Here is a 17500-nt window from a genome sequence, read left to right as displayed (position 1 = left end):
AGAGAGAGAGAGAGAGAGAGAGAGTACAAGGGGGGATGAAAATAATGTGCAGTGTATTATTATGTTAGTGCGTAATGAAATAACGAGCAACACTAGTTGTACCTTCAGGGAGTGTGTAGAGCAGATATCACTGTGTGGGTTGATGGCTTCCCCCCCCCCCCTCTCTCTCTCTCTCTCTCTCTCTCTCTCTCTCTCTCTCTCTCTCTCTCTCTCTCTCTCGCCGGTCAAGACCCCACACAAACGACCTGTCGTGGAGAAAGAGTGAATTCCTGTGATCCCTTACAGGGACGCTGGGCTCTGCTTTCTATCCTACGGCTTTCTGTCCGCGTCGCCACGACCCTCAGATCACCCTCTTGTTTCTGTCCGACAGCCTGCTGAAGGCCTTCAAAGGCCCTAGCCCACCCTATCCCCTCCCTCTATCCTTCAATTCATGGCTGGCTCCATTTCAGTTTGGGTGAAGGAAACTGATGTGGATTCTGTGGGACGCGCTCATCAGCGGTTGACTGGAATCTCAGTAGTGAAGATATCAGCCACACGCAAGATACGACTTTGTTTCTTAGGTTATCTTGAGGTTATCTTGAGATGATTTCGGGGCTTTAGTGTCCTCGACCAGGCCTCCACCCCCAGGAAGCAGCCCGTGACAGCTGACTAACACCTAGGTACCTATTTTACTGCTAGGTAACAGGGGCATAGGGTGAAAGAAACTTTTGCCCATTGTTTCTCGCCGGCGCCTGGGATCGAACCCAGGACCACAGGATCACAAGTCCAGCGTGCTGTCCGCTCGGCTGACCGGCTCCCTGGTGTTGAGTCCTCCCCTAGATGTTGGGGTCATGTCTCTTTCTCCTTGTCTCTCATTGACTTAATACAAGGCTCACGTTGTTGCGCATTCTCTCTCTCTCTCTCTCTCTCTCTCTCTCTCTCTCTCTCTCTCTCTCTCTCTCTCTCTCTCTCTCTCTCTCTCTCTCTCTCTCTCTCTCTCTCTCTCTCTCTCTCTCTCTCTCTCTCTCTCTCTCTCTGTCTCTCTCTCTCTCTCTCTCTCTCTCTCTCTCTCTCTCTCTCTCTCTCTCTCTCTCTCTCTCTCTCTCTCTCTCTCTCTCTCTGTCTCTCTCTCTCTCTCTCTCTCTCTCTCTCTCTCTCTCTCTCTCTCTCTCTCTCTCTCTCTCTCTGTCTCTCTCTGTCTCTCTCTCTCTCTCTCTCTCTCTCTCTCTCTCTCTCTCTCTCTCTCTCTCTCTCTCTCTGTCTCTCTCTCTCTCTCTCTCTCTCTCTCTCTCTCTCTCTCTCTCTCTCTCTCTCTCTCTCTCTCTGTCTCTCTCTGTCTCTCTCTCTCTCTCTCTCTCTCTCTCTCTCTCTCTCTCTCTCTCTCTCTCTCTCTGTCTCTCTCTCTCTCTCTCTCTCTCTCTCTCTCTCTCTCTCTCTCTCTCTCTCTCTCTGTCTCTCTCTCTCTCTCTCTCTCTCTCTCTCTCTGTCTCTCTCTCTGTCTCTCTCTCTGTCTCTCTCTCTCTCTCTCTCTCTCTCTCTCTCTCTCTCTCTCTCTCTCTCTCTCTCTCTCTCTCTCTCTCTCTCTCTCTCTGTCTCTCTGTCTCTCTCTCTCTCTCTCTCTCTCTCTCTCTCTCTCTCTCTCTCTCTCTCTCTCTCTCTCTCTCTTGGTTGAAACGAAAACAAATGGGCCGAGTTTCTTTCACCTAATGGCTCTGCTCTTCTAGCAGTAAATAGGTATCTGGGCCTGACAGCTGAGTGGACAGCGCTTCGGATTCGTAATCCTGAGGTTTCGGGTTCAATCCCCGATGGAGGCAGAAACAAATGGGGCCCTACTGGGCCCCAGTAGGCCCAGTAGGCTCTTTCCTCGTCAGCAAGGGAAGGAAACCCTCCCTCTCTTTCCTTACTACATATTATTCCGGCAGAAACACTGCATTTGTTATGTCCCTTATCAATTTTATTTCTGTGATTGCTATTATGTCTGGGGTTTTCTCCTTGTGTCTTTCCCACAACTTCGCTTGTTTTGTTTGTAATCCCATCTATGTTAAAGCTCAATTTCTTCTGTACACTCTTACTTCCCTTCCCGCTTGAATGGGCATTCCACTGGTGTAGGAAGTTGTTCCATGGGTGTGGCGAATTGGGCGGGGTTATTGTCCTGTGAGATAGTTAACACGACCTCAGAGGGCGCCGGGGTGAGGGGTGGGGGACCATGGGGAATGGGGAACAGGGAGGGAATGGTAGGAAGGGGAGGAAGGGAGGGAGGGGTGCGTGGGTAGGGTGAACATTTGAATGCATGTGTGTGTCTGTGTATTTATTATTTGTGCTTGCAGAGTCGAGCTATTAGCGGTTGGACCCCGCCTTTCTAACCGATCTATTTTCCCTGTTGTATGTCTATTACATATATTTCACACACACACAGGTGTGTGTGTGTGTGTACTTACTTATTTGTGCTTGCAGGATCGAGCTCTATCTCTTGAACCCTGCATTTCTAGCCATTGGTTGTCTAATGCATTAACTCCTAGCCTGTGTTTATCCATCCTACTTTTAAAGTTATGAATCCAGTTAGCCTCTACAATCTGCTCCTTTAGGCCATTCAATTTACTACCCTTACGCTAAAAAGAAAACTTTCTAACATCTCTATGTATGTGTGTGTACACCAAGCTTCCCCAACACCTCTAGTGGATCTCAAAGAGAGACAAGCCGAGGGATGGAAGAGAACGCTTAGTTCACCACTAAAACCCGCACACAATTGGAAGCCGTGAAAAGGTTCCGTGAAAAGGTTCCGTGAAAAGGTTCCGTGAAAAGGTTCCGTGAAAAGGTTCTTCTACCCCGAAGGGCAGAAGGAGACGTCAGAGACCATCTACACCTTCCTCGCCTCCTATACCCATCCCACACACAGCCTATAACCACCTTGTTGCATCAAAGTAACAGTCGACGAACTTAGCGATTATATATGATGTATGTAAGCAGAAATAATTGTTCTCCTCAAGCTTTGGTTTTGAGAAATAAGCTGAATGTGACCCAAACACACCCGGCCTACCTATGTGAACAGCTTGAGACTGTTGGCATGACAGCCCAATACACTTTGGAACATAAATACCAGTCGTTTAAAGGATCTTTTTTTTTTATCCTGTCTGTGTCTCTACCTACATCTTTATAGCAACCTAAATGTGTATGATATATATGTGATGTGTATGTGTATGATATATATATGTGTCTGTGTATGATACAAGTCAACTTGCTTTTTTTATTTACAAATCAACTATCAAGTAGCCTCTTTATTTACAAAACTAGCGACTAGCCTCTTTTTTTACAAATCAACTAGCGACTAGCCTCTTTATTTACAAATCGACTAGCCTCTTTTATTTACAAATCAACTAGCGACTAGCCTCTTTATTTACAAATCAACTAGCGACTAGCCTCTTTATTTACAAATCAACTAGCGACTAGTCTCTTTATTTACAATTTATAGATCTTTAGAACCCTATAACATAATTATAATGGCCTGTACTCGGCCATTCGAACTTCTCTTGACTCCAACTGATCTTCTAAACGATTCCTTTCAACACCTTGTTGTATAATTTATTTTATATATCCAAATACCTGCTTTCTTAATTTACCTGCTTGTTCCTTCATATATCCTTGAGGATGAATTCAATAATTATGTCCTAAAGATAACTTCTTTCATGTATCTTTGAGGATAACTTCTTTCGTGTATCCCTGAGGACAGCTTCTTTCATTTATCCAAAACCGGTTTTATTATTCATTTATCTGTTCGTCTGTAGTATTGTATGTGAATTTGTTGTGTGTACATACAATTATTTCTTCCCCTTTCTGTCAACCTGCCTTTGTATTTCAATCAATCCTCCACTTCGCACAGAATATGGTAGTAATTGTGTTTTGTGTCTTTTTTTGAACACTGTCCCTTTCAGTTTGGAAACTTTTCTTGTATGTCTGTGAAGCAATTTATTGAGGCGTCTCCAACTTTCACTTTCTTTTCTCGATTTTATCCAGCAAGTCGTTTCTGTGGCTCAAAGCCTCGTGTTCCATGCACAATGTTATCGTTGTCCTTCATGTCCCTCCTCCTTGTAGGCACCCAACCATATGCCCGCAGACACTAGGGAATTTGACACACCCAGAGTATTAAAGATCCTTCACCCCAGCCGTTATGGCCTTGTTTGGCTTGTAAAACACCTCGTTAGTCTATTTTCGCCCTCGCGATTCCCGTTTCCCAATTGGGGAACGAGGTCGTTTGGGAGGTAGGCGCGTATAACAGCTGGGTGGTGAATTTGGTTGTTAGGATGCGTTCGTGTTCATTTGTTTATATGAAGGGGCCAACGTATTCAAACTGTCCTAGGTATAAAGGCCTCTTGGGCGAGAGTTTGTTAAGAAATGGGCTGTGTATCTGTGCCATTCATCCACTCGAAGGGCCATTTTAAAGGAAATAGTGTGAGACCATGGATGAGTGCTGCCTGCGGGCTTGAATAGCTAAAATATATTTCGGTTGCTAAGGAGCGGCAGGCTGGGGTTGGGCGTGTGGCCATGGCGGGGCGTGTGGTCGAATGCGCCCGGGCTAGCAGATCAATGTTGCGCAGAGTGACTGTCATGTCGGCGCGCTCAGGGAGGACTGTAGTCTGGCTCCCCCACCTCAGACACTCGCCACAGCTGATACGGAAAACTACCGCACCGTGGCCGTCGCTGGCTCTGCTGCTGTATATCGTGGTGGTAGTGGAAGTGATCGTAATTTAAGAGCCTTCCATATATTTGGAACGCAGAGAAGTGCATGATACCGGGTGGACATTTGAAAACCACGCCCAAATCGGAGGTGTAACTTGGAGTCTCCGTGGCCGAGGCGCGGACCAACCAGGAGCCAGCCCGCGCGCGCCAACCACTTCCCGCCCATACTGCGACTACTGAATACCGCCCCAGCTGCATATCTCTCCATTTTACTCCTCTTTCTCACTCAAACACCATGTCTGAAGAAGGTAAGCTGATGAGTTTGGTCTCCCTCCGTGTCCTGGAGTACATATTTCTTCTCCATTGAGTCAAAAAATGGGTTAAATGTGTGAGATACGTGTGTTGCCAACTTGCTGGCAGCCTCGTGGCCCTGCCGACTTCAGGGCGTGGCAGCACAACAGGTTGGCGCGCAAACAAAGAAACGTCGACAATTCCTAATATAACCTCTCACAGCTACTAAGTCGTTTTAAGATTTGTTGCTACTGGCAGCTGTGTGGTATTTAAAAAATGTGGCCAGTCAAGAGTGAGGCTTTTAGAATACTTGAGCAAAAAGATGGTTTCAGGGTTTGAGGCGCCGGCTCGAGCGAGCATTGAGCTATACCGGGAAGACCTCACAAGTAAAGGGCATAAGCTGGAATTTTTGGTCACGTTTCCTTCCGGGAAAGGAATGGAGCGGACTGGTTAGGCGCGGCTTAAAATAAGGTTATATTGTTAAAGGCGAATCTGGCATGTATATTAAAGAAATTTATGTGGATTAACTCCTTGGTAATAAAATGTAAGCTGTCACAATTTCATGATTTTTCTATAAATTCTCATTATATATATAAAAAAAATAAACTTTTTTTCGGTTATATATATTTCGACGTTTCTCCCAACCTTTTTATACAGTCAATATGGTCTAGTGGTATAGTACTGGATACGCTAAGGTGCATGGAGCCCATGGCTGTCTGGGTTCGAATCCTTCTAGGGTGAGGAGTTTTCGTTTGCATATTGGCTTGGGGACTACCACATTTATACCTATAAATTGCATCTTTCCAAATGTGGTTGCTTTGCATTAAATAGATCAGCGATTATTGATATATATATATATATATATATATATATATATATATATATATATATATATATATATATATATATATATATATATATATATATATATATATATATTATGATTGTCTATCTAATCTGGCAAATTATGTGTAACAATCTTATATTCTTATCATGCTGTGGTGAACATACATAAGGCCGATAAGCACCAGTGAATGGAACGTTATTATGGGCCAGTGAACAGTCAACAGCCCCCTGTTGTTCCGTTATACTGTTAACAATTCCGTTATACTGTTAACAATACCTTCTTTCTCACGAGTAATATATATCAATATTTATACCAGACGGAAGGTTACCAACTCGGAAAGGGATTGTGTACTAGGCTACTCCTTACACTCAGGATTCTTATAATGTTCAAGTTTTTCATGCTTTTGATACAGGGGTTTCGTTAGTAATGCGATGCTTCTACTGTTACTGATACTTGCAGCTTCTGTGCCTACTACGTTTTCTGCTACATGTAGCTATTCCTGCTACGTTTTGTGATATATGAAGCTGCTATTCCTGCTACATGAGGCTGCTGTTCCTGCTACGTTTTCCGCTACATGAAGTCGCTATTATTATTAAATGTAGCTATGTAGTTACGTTTATACAATTTTGTTACTTCTACATGTAGCTATTCTGTCTATTAATACATATATCTTTTTTTGTACTGCTTCAATAAATAGGGATTTTCTTTATTGCTACAATGTAGCTATTTTGTCTACTGCTACAAATAGCAATAAACGGATTTGTGTAACTGGTATTTTGCTTCAGTTTTTACTACTGGTTCCTTGAGCTATTAAAGCCATAGACATTGTTGAGAATAAGGATATTGGAGGCACGATAAGTATATATATATTTATTTAATTATTGCACAATTAATGAAAATAACCAAGAGTTAGTGCGGTTAAGGACGAGGAGAGATTGAACGTCTTGCCAACACTGATCAAATAAAAACCTAAACTATTTTGGGATGTGAACTTTTAGCTCTCAATTGGTTTATAGAGGCGACAAACATGTTTTCCTTCAGACACTGTCCCCCCCCCCCCCCGCTCTCTCGTACTCCTACAGTCTGTCACACTGAACTACTCCCTCAAACTCCTACCAACAGTCGGTTACATAATGCACTCAATCCCAATTTCTCTCACTCTCACCTCCATATTCCTTTCTTTATTCTCATACTTCTCATTTTCGCCCTTAACGCTCTTCCCTCCCCCCCCCTCCGTCTTCTCTTCTAGCTTCCCTCTCTATTGTGGTAAGAGAAAACTGCTGGGAGTGTGAGGACAGGTTGTGCTCACACACTCTCTCTCTCTGTCTCTCTCTCTCTCTCTCTCTCTCTCTCTCTCTCTCTCTCTCTCTCTCTCTCTCTCTCTCTCTCTCTCTCTCTCTCTCGCTCTCGCTCTTGCTCTCTCTCTTGCTCTCGCTCGCTCTCTTCTCTTGTTCGGTCTCTCTTGCTCTCGCTCTCTCTTGCTCGGTCTCTCTCTCTCTCTCTCTCTCTCTCTCTCTCTCTCTCTCTCTCTCTCTCTCTCTCTCTCTCTCTCTCTCTCTCTCATATACACCCCTCACATGGTGTACACACATACATACACTCATAAGGGCGCCTGGTGGCTGAGTGGACAGCACGCTGGATACTGTTAAAAATATCCAATCCTGTGGACCGGGGTTCGATTCCCGGCGTAGGCGGAAACAAATAGGCAGAGTTTCTTTCACCCCGGTGCCCTTGTTACCTAGCAGTAAATAGGTACCTGGAAGTTAGACAGCTGTTACGGGCTGCTTCCTGGGGTGTGTGTGTGTGGGGGGGGGGGGACTGATGAGAGCCGGGCCGATAGAGCCAGAGCTCAACCCCCTTCAAGCACAACTAGTTGAACACACACACACACACACACATCGGCGCTTTGGGGGCACTGGTGGCTGAGTGGACAACACGCTGGATACGTAGTCCTGTGGACCGGGATGCGATTCCCGGCCCCCGGCGGGAACAGATGGGCAGAGTTTCTTTCAGAGACATTAGAAACTCTCTGAAACTTTCAGAGTTTCAGAGAGCCACAGAGACATTAGAAAAAAAAATTCAGTGTCAGAGTAGTTAACAGATGGAATGTATTAAGCAGTGATGTGGTGGAATCAGACTCCATACACAGTTTCAAATGCAGATATGATAGAACCCAGTAGGCTCAGGAATCTGTACATCAATTGATTGACCGTTGAGAGGCGGGACCAAAGAGCCAAAGTTCAACCCCCACAAGTACAACTAGGTGAATACACACACACAGTATCACATAAGAGACTAGTGCATACGCTGGAGATGCAGGCCGGAGTGAAAGAGAAAGTACTCCACTGGATAAGAGAGTACCTAAGCAACAGGAGTCAGCGAGTCACTGTGAGAGGTGAGGTCTAGGAGTGGCGGGCGAGGCGTCACCAGTGGAGTCCCGCAAGGATAAGTCCTTGGACCTATACTGTTTTTGATATATGTAAATGATCTCCCAGAAGGAATAGACTCGTTCCTTTCATTGTTGGCTGATGATGCAAAAATTATAAGAAGGATTCAGACAGAGGAAGATAGTTTGAGGCTACAGGATGATCTAGATAAAATGAATGGTCCAACAAATGGCTAATAAAGTTCAACCCAAGTAAATGTAATGTAATGAAACTAGGCGGTGGAAACAGAAGGCCAGACACAAAGGGGACACAGGTGGAAACTGAGTACCCAAATGAGCCACAGGGACGTTAGAAAAAACATTTTCAGTGTCAGAGTAGTTTTAACAAATGGAATGCATTAGGTAGTGATGTGGTGGAGGCTGACTCCATACACAGTTTCAAATGTAGATATGATAGAGCCCAATAGGCTCAGGAACCTGTATACCCAGTTGTTTGACAGTTGAGAGGCGGGACCAAAGAGCCAGAGCTCAACCCCCACAAGCACAACTAGGCGAGTACACCCTCGCTCTGTGCACACAAAAATGTTACTTGATTACGCCTTCCGGTCTGGCTCCAGGTCCCAGCGTTTGTTTTCTTTCTCCCATTTTTGTCGACGCTAATGTTTTCAGCGACGGTAATGGGGATGGTGGTGACCGTGGGGGATGGTGGTGATTGTGGGGGATGGTGGTGATTGTGGGGGATGCTGGTGACCTTAGGGATGCTGGTGACCGTGGGGGATGGAGGTGATTGTCGGGGATGGTGGTGACCGTGGGGGATGGTGGTGATCTTAGGGATGCTGGTGACCGTAGGGATGGAGGTGATTGTCGGGGATGGTGGTGACCGTAGGGATGGAGGTGATTGTCGGGGATGGTGGTGACCGTAGGGATGGAGGTGATTGTCGGGGATGGTGGTGACCGTAGGGATGGAGGTGATTGTCGGGGATGGTGGTGACCGTGGGGGATGGTGGTGGTGATGGACCGGTCACCATACTCCCCCACAATGGTGAATATCCCACAAGACAAAATATTTTCCTATGGAATTATCCGTGCCTTGATAATATTAATGTGTACATGGGTTTCAGTTGGTAGTGGGGGAGGTGTGTGTGTGGCCTCGCCCAGCACCCAGACCACACCACCAACTGACCACTACGGGCTCACCATAGCCCGTGCTACTTGGAACTTTTTTTTTTTTTGAGATATATACAAGAGTTGTTACATTCTTGTACAGCCACTAGTACGCGTAGCGTTTCGGGCAGGTCCCTGGAATACGATCCCAGCCGCGAAGAATCGTTTTTTCATCCAAGTACACATTTTACTGTTGCGTTAAACAGAGGCTACAGTTAAGGATTTGCGCCCAGTAAATCCTCCCCGGCCAGGATACTAACCCATGGCATAGCGCTCGTGTTCAGAGTAGCTGAATCTATAACAACAACCACCAACTGACCCCGTGAAGGCTGGGTTCACACAGCAACGGCTTGTGTGGATTCTGTAACGAGATCTTATTCATCTTTTTCCGCGAATCTTGGCTGAGAGGCAAGGCAGCACATTATGTCTGTTGGTGGGTTCAAGAACAACCGCGTGGATTCACTTCACTGCTGTTGAACTAGACATAAGCTCGTCTTAGCTTGTTGTTGTTTAAGATTCGCTACTTGGAACAAAAAGTTCCAAGTAGCACGGGCTATGGTGAGCCCGTAGTGGACTTTATCGTCTTAGGTGCTACACTTTCGCTTATGTGCTTAGTTTTAACTCCCATTTTCTTTGTCTTTGAGCCCGTTCAACAGTTTTCTTGACTGCTTTTACCGAGCAATAATCTCGATCACGGTAGGTCTGTAATAATAATAATTTATTTAGGAACAGTACATACATAGTTGCAGCGTTACAGTACAAACATTCTGGTAGATATAAAGATAGAGGTAGTACATACAATACCTAAAGCCACTAGTACGCGTAGCGTTTCGGGCAAAGAAAGCGTTTCGGGCTGCCTGTTGCTAACAGGCAGGAGGTGGTGGGACTCTCTGACCCCGAGCTGTGTGCTCTCACAATGTTACCGGAAGGTAGCGACCTTCAGGAAGCTAAACTCTTTTCAACAACCACCTCTCTTCGTCGCTTTGAGATAGGGGGCATATTAGTTCATTTCCTGTTACTTTGTATAACTAATTTGGGCATCTAATTTGGGGAGCCGGTCGGCCGAGCGGACAGCACACTGGACTTGTGATCCTGTGGTCCTGGGTTCGATCCCAGGCGCCGGCAAGAAACAATGGGCAAAAGTTTCTTTCATCCTATGCTCTTGTTACCTAGCAGTAAAATAGGTACCTGGGTGTTAGTCAGCTGTCACGGGCTGCTTCCTGGGGGTGGAGGCCTGGTCGAGGACCGGGCCGCGGGGACACTAAAGCCCCGAAATCATCTCAAGATAACCTCAAGATAACCTATCATATCACGCATAATAGGGTCCAATATACTTAACATTCGCTGTATGGGCATTAGTCAGATACAATGGATGACTTTGCTAGGATTTAACAAGCATTTACGCAACTACCTTACGAAACCTGTACATCTTTCAACAATCATATCGACATTTATTAACTGTTAAATATATCAGTGCATTCTCAGTGATTAGATTGAGACGACAACTGCCCTCTCAGACCACCTGGATAGTTATCTAGATATTTGTGATGATCTGAAAGCATGTTACGGTTGCATTAATAGTCTAATGGTGAACAGGGAAATGAATCTTTGTCCTGAAAAGAGAATAGTCTCAAGTTATAACTGTATTGTATTATAAATCCAGGGTTTAAACTATTAAACAGTCAATGGTAAACTAGATTTCTGTGAAAAGACCTGAGGTTTACTTTGTCTGAAAACTCAAATTCAAGGGAATACTCAAACATTTTTTTAATATCGTGTTTCACGTTTGAGAAAATATGCTGTTTTAATGTAACCAAACTTAACCGAACGTAACTTGAACCTAATCAAACCTTGTCCTAACACTAATCAGGGATTGGGATGAAATAATATCACTAAATATATCGTCATTTTGAAGTGATTACGTGGAGGGCACTCCCCCCCCCCTCTCTGAGGACGAGTTGTAACGAAACCACCAATATTGTTGAAAGATGCACAGGTTTCGTAAGTGATTGCTCAACTGCTTGATATTGACCTGTATCGTGAAACTAGAGCAAATTTGCATAACTGTGAAGAACACCCAATGCGGAAATTGATCTTTCACATGGAATGGTGTGGATTCGAACGTGGTTTGCTGGCGATATGGAGCAGTATGGGTGATGGTGGGAGGGTGTATGGGTGATAGAGGGAAGGGGGTGTGGGAGGAAGAGGGAGGGGGATATATGGAAAAGGAGCGCAAGTGAGTGAGTGGATAGGGAAGCGGAAAGGATGTAATGTAAAAGAATAGGAAATAGGTAAATTTTAAAAGATGTAGTGAGGAGGGAAGGTGTGAGTCTGAGAATGAGTCAGTGAGTGGGTCTGGGTGTGAGTTATTGAGTGAGTGAAAGGGTCTGAGGACGAGCAAATGAATAACTAGGTCTGGGAGTAATTGAATGGGTCTGCGATTAAGTTAATGCGTAAATTATCTCACTTCGAGTGAGGGGGAAGGGTCTGAGAGTGAGTAAATAGGAGGAGAGAGAGCGTGAGTATGAATCAGTGAGTGAGATGATGGCTTGCCTGAGGGGGAAGAGGAGGGGACGTTGGGAGAGTGTTGATGCTGGTGGGAGAGAGGAGAGGGAGAGGAGGGAGAGGGATGTGATGGGTAGATTAGTGTGAGTCATCACTAATAGGGTGACGTCTTCAAGGCTCTGGCTACCTACTTTCTTCCCTCTCACTCTCCCTCTCCCTTCTCTCACTCTCCCCTTCCTTTGCTCTCACTCACCCTCTCCCTGCTCTCACTCACCCTCTCCCTGCGCCAAACCTCTTGGGGGTGGACGGTAGAGCAACGGTCTCGCTACATGCAGGTCGGCGTTCAATCCCCGACCGTCCAATTGGTTGGGCACCATTCCTATCCCCCCCCCCCTCCCCTGTTAATTGAGTTACTTGAGGTGACATCATGTGTGGGAGATGTTGTTATCAGTGGGTAGCAACGGGAAGTTCCTCGAGTCATCAGTGAGGGAGAAACAGCTGTGTAATATTGTCATCTAAGATCATCTAAGATCATCTAAGATCATCTAAGGGTGTGGGTGTAGATTCTGTATCTGCAGAATCGAGCTATTAGCTCTTGGATCCCGCCTTTCTAATCAATATATTTTTCCCTTTTATTATGTCTACTACATATATTTCTCTCTTTAACACATTCACACACATCCCCCAGGAAGCAGCCCGTAGCAGCTGTCTAACTCCCAGGTACCTATTTATCACCAGGGTGAAAGAAACTCTACCCATTTGTGAACAAATCCACAGGGGCCGTGACGAGGATTCGAACCTTCGTCCGGGAGCATCCCAAATACTGCCTTAATCGACTGAGCTACGACAGGGTTAAAAGAGTTGAAACCCATTGGCCCATTTGTTTCTGCCTCTGCCGGTGATCGAACCCGGGCCCTTAGGACTACTACTTATCTTGTCCTCTCATTTTCTCAGTATCGTATACCTAGTATACGTATAAGTATACAGAAAAGTATACCTTTTCTTTAACACTTATTTTCCTGATGTGGCTGAGAAGCAGTTTTGATTGGGGTCTATATTCATTATTTTAATTTCCAAGCTGTTCCTTCGATTCTTTTATCATACTATCTTGAGGTTATCTTGAGATGATTTCGGGGCTTTTTAGTGTCCCCGCGGCCCGGTCCTCGACCAGGCCTCCACCCCCAGGAAGCAGCCCGTGACAGCTGACTAACACCCAGGTACCTATTTTACTGCTAGGTAACAGGGGGCATAGGGTGAAAGAAACTTTGCCCATTGTTTCTCGCCGGCGCCTGGGATCGAACCCAGAACCACAGGATCACAAGTCCAGCGTGCTGTTTGCTCGGCCGACCGGCTGTTCAGTTATTCCTGTAGTTTCTCCAAGTTCTTGTACTTAATTGCTTTGCTTCCTTACAGGCCTGAGTGAACCATGGAGTCCTCATTTGCATTCTATTTCTCGTGCTCCTCTCCTTCCTGCCTCCTCATTCTTCTAGCAGAGGGCCAGGAATGTGTGTGTGTGTGTGTGTGTGTGTGTGTGTGTGTGTGTGTGTGTGTGTGTGTGTGTGTGTGTGTGTGTGTGTGTGTGTGTGTGTGTGTACTCACCTAGTTGTACTCACTTAGTTGTGTTTGCGGGGGTTGAGCTCTGGCTCTTTGTGTGTGTGTGTGTGTGTGTGTGTGTGTGTGTGTGTGTGTGTGTGTGTGTGTGTGTGTGTGTGTGTGTGTGTGCGTGTGTGTGTGCGTGCGCACGTGCGTGTAATAGAGCTATGAGTTTGTTTACCATAGCACCCATGAGTGCGTGGGCACCCATGGGTGCTCTCTCTACACGTGGATCAAGCAAGCTGTGTGTGTGATCGATGTAAAAGCTCGCTTGAATGCTTCCTGAGGGGTGGTACAGCTGCTCCACTGCTGTAGACCGCTTCTCTCTGTGTGACACAGGTGTTCTGACACCTGTACTGGGTACTTCCCTTGTCATTTTCACAGGTGTTAAACATGTGTACTGGCTCCCAGTGCTTCCCTTGTCATTTTCACAGGTGTTAAACATGTGTACTGGCTCCCAGTGCTTCCCTGTGTCATTTTCACAGGTGTTAAACATGTGTACTGGCTCCCAGTGCTTCCCTTGTCATTTTCACAGGTGTTAAACATGTGTACTGGCTCCCAGTGCTTCCCTTGTCATTTTCACAGGTGTTAAACACGTGTACTGGCTCCCAGTGCTCCCTTTGTGGTTTCTTGTTGTTGTTACAGATGTTTTATGCCTGTACTGGGTCTGGGTGCTTGCTTTCTGATTGCCACAGATGTTTTTTTGTTATACATGAGCCTTGTAGAGGACATTCTTCGGTTCTGGTATGTATTAGATAGTTCTACTTTGGTCAAACACGGTCGATCCAGATGACTGACTGGGCTAGTATGTTATACATGTATATATGTTACTTATTGACATGTGAACAGGCATTCATGTGAGTACACGTATACCCATGTATACACACACACACACACACACACACACACACACACACACACACACACACACACATGTAGATATGACAGAGCCCAGTAGGCTCAGGAATCTGTACATCAGTTGATTGACGATTGAGAGGCGGGACCAAAGAGCCAGAGCTCAACCCCCGCAAACACAACTAGGTGAGTACACACACACACACACACACACACACACACACACACACACACACACACACACACACACACACACACACACACACACACACACACACAAACACACAAACACACACACACACAAACACACACAAACACACACACACACACACACACACACACACACACAAACACACACACACACACACACACACACACACACACACACACACACACACACACACACACACATTCCTAGCCCTCTGCTAGAAGATTTTTCAACCTATTTTTTTCTTCTTTCTAACTTTCCCTTTCCTTAAATTATCTTCTCTTTTCTCTCTCTTTATTCTGGGTGTCTTGACCTCCTTTCACCAGGTCTGAGAGGCCTAAGCCGCTCTTCAGGCAGAGAAAGCTGCGAGTGAAAGTCTGGAGTAAGCAAGGCTGAACAAAGCAAAAAGCGCTGTTGAATGCAATTTTTTTGCAATACTGAACCTGTTCATCTTATTCAGCTTACTCATTACCCATCATTCATTTGATGAATGATGAATGATTTGATGAATGATTCCTCGAGGCTCTAGTTGATTAATGTGAATTCCACGTATCTGTCTGTCTGTCTGTCTGTCTGTCTGTATATCTGTCTGTCTGTCTGTCTGTCTGTCTGTCTGTCTGTATATCTGTCTGTCTGTCTGTCTGTCTGTCTGTCTGTCTGTCTGTCTGTCTGTCTGTCTGTCTGTCTGTCTGTCTGTCTGTTTGGGCCTGGACTCATCAAGCTCTAAAGTGTACACTGTGACGAAACCTCTGCATCTTGACTCAATCATGGCGGCTTAGTTTGTATTTATTAAACAGTTTTATTCGTTTATCTTTGCCCTCTGTATATATGAGATTATGAGGATTTTGTATGCTTCAATTATGTCTCCTCTGGCTCTTCTGGTCAACATACTTCAGCCACGTTATTCTGACTTATCGTCTGCATTTATATATACCCAAATTACATATTCGTAGGCCTGGTATAGCACACGTATATGTACTATGTTAGGCCTCAGCGCGTGTTAGGCCTATGGTAGTTACGATAGGTTAGGATTCATTAGAAACACAAATAGAAACAAAATTCCAATTTGTCAAGAAGATAAGATCTCAATCTTAAGATAAGATCTTATCTCAAGAGGATAAGATTTTCTTATCTCAAGAAGATAAGTTTGTCCAGATTCAGTACTACGTCTGCTCTCTCTGGTGGTCCTTCACCGTACACAGTACAACCGACCGTGGGAGCCGGTCGGCCGAGCGGACAGCACGCTGGACTGTGTTCCTGTGGTCCCGGGTTCGATCCCAGGGCGCCGGCGAGAAACAATGGGCAGAGTTTCTTTCACCCTATGCCCCTGTTACCTAGCAGTAAAATAGGTACCTGGTGTTAGTCAGCTGTCACGGGCTGCTTCCTGGGGGTGGAGGTCAGGTCGAGGACCGGGCCGCGGGGACACTAAAGCCCCGAAAGCGTTACTATGAGTACTTTCATCTTAGGAGGATGGGCTTAAGAATGATTTACGTGGCGAATTGTCAGAAGTTCGTTCAACTGTTTAATAGATGGTTGAAGAGGTTGCCAGTAATTGGACACGTTAATGACTGGTGGATCCTTGGAGAATTTTTTTTATGACTTTAGGTAATTGGTTAATGTATTTTATGTTGGGTTTTGTCCCGTCATGAGGGAGTCTTCAGATGGGTGTATATGGGAGATTGGGAGAGACTTGCTTCCTTGATTGGGAGAGACCTCTTCTTTGATTGGGAGAGACCTCTTTTTTGATTGAGAGAGACCCCTTTCTTTGATTGGGAGAGATCCCTTTCTTTGATTGGGAGAGATCCCTTCTTTGATTGAGAGAGATCCCTTCTTTGATTGAGAGAGATCCCTTCTTTGATTGAGAGAGACCCCTTTCTTTGATTGGGAGAGACCCCTTTCTTTGATTGAGAGAGACCCCTTTCTTTGATAGGGAGAGACCTCTTCTTTGATTGGGAGAGACCCCTTTCTTTGATTGGGAGAGATCCCTTCTTTGATTGGGAGAGACCCCTTTCTTTGATTGAGAGAGACCCCTTTCTTTGATTGGGAGAGACCTCTTCTTTGATTGGGAGAGACCCCTTTCTTTGATTGGGAGAGATCCCTTCTTTGATTGAGAGAGACCCCTTTCTTTGATTGAGAGAGACCCCTTTCTTTGATTGGGAGAGACCCCTTTCTTTGATTGGGAGAGATCCCTTCTTTGATTGAGAGAGATCCCTTCTTTGATTGAGAGAGACCCCTTTCTTTGATTGAGAGAGACCCCTTTCTTTGATTGGGAGAGACCCCTTTCTTTGATTGAGAGAGACCCCTTTCTTTGATTGGGAGAGACCTCTTCTTTGATTGGGAGAGACCCCTTTCTTTGATTGGGAGAGATCCCTTCTTTGATTGAGAGAGACCCCTTTCTTTGATTGAGAGAGACCCCTTTCTTTGATTGGGAGAGACCCCTTTCTTTGATTGAGAGAGACCCCTTTCTTTGATTGAGAGAGACCCCTTTCTTTGATTGGGAGAGACCCCTTTCTTTGATTGGGAGAGACCTCTTCTTTGATTGGGAGAGACTTGCTTCCTTCCTTCTCTCCCTCCTCCGTCTTCTCCTCCCCCCCCCCCTCTTCTCCCATCTGAGCTACATCCCCTCCCTCCCCCCCCCCTCTCCCCCCCACCCCACCCCTCCCCCCACCACACTGCCCTACTTTAACGCTGTTTGCCATTTCACATATTTCCCGAAGCCCCTCCCCCTTCCCCCTTCATCCCCTCCCCCCCACAACCCCCCCCCCCCACACCCCCTCGTGAATGATTGACACCAACCTTCTCTCCATGGTTCATGTTTGTATCACTTCACCTGTACCTCGACCATTCCACGGGCTCGCCATAGCCCGTGCTACTTGGAACTTCTCGTTCAACCATTCCAATTTTGCTTCTTGAAGCTCAGTATCTTTTAAAAAAACAGGTGTTCCTGTGTGTATCTAACTACTTAGGTTAAGTTATCACTATTCCCAGCCCACAACTG

At 45.6% G+C, this 17500-nt stretch overlaps 1 protein-coding gene across 4 annotated transcripts in view; it reads left to right on the top strand.

Moving 5' to 3' along the window:
- The window catches only part of LOC123759020 (uncharacterized), a 151494-nt gene that overhangs the window by 88446 nt on the left and 45548 nt on the right, over positions 1 to 17500 (top strand). The window contains exon 1 of one of the 4 annotated variants that reach the window (XM_069324864.1): positions 4560 to 4961. The exons of 1 other annotated variant lie outside the window; for it this stretch is intronic. In XM_069324864.1, coding sequence (XP_069180965.1) covers positions 4949 to 4961 — 13 coding nt within the window. In that variant the 5' untranslated portion in view covers positions 4560 to 4948. Of the gene's footprint in view, positions 1 to 4559; positions 4962 to 17500 lie in introns of those variants that run through there. 2 more of the 4 variants (XM_069324867.1, XM_069324866.1) reach the window with 2 other exon arrangements.

The sequence above is a fragment of the Procambarus clarkii genome, chromosome 15 (assembly GCF_040958095.1).
Source record: "Procambarus clarkii isolate CNS0578487 chromosome 15, FALCON_Pclarkii_2.0, whole genome shotgun sequence".
NCBI lineage: Eukaryota > Metazoa > Arthropoda > Malacostraca > Decapoda > Cambaridae > Procambarus > Procambarus clarkii.
The sequence above is the reverse complement of the archived record's forward strand: the minus strand, read 5'-3'. Positions and strand labels throughout refer to the sequence as shown.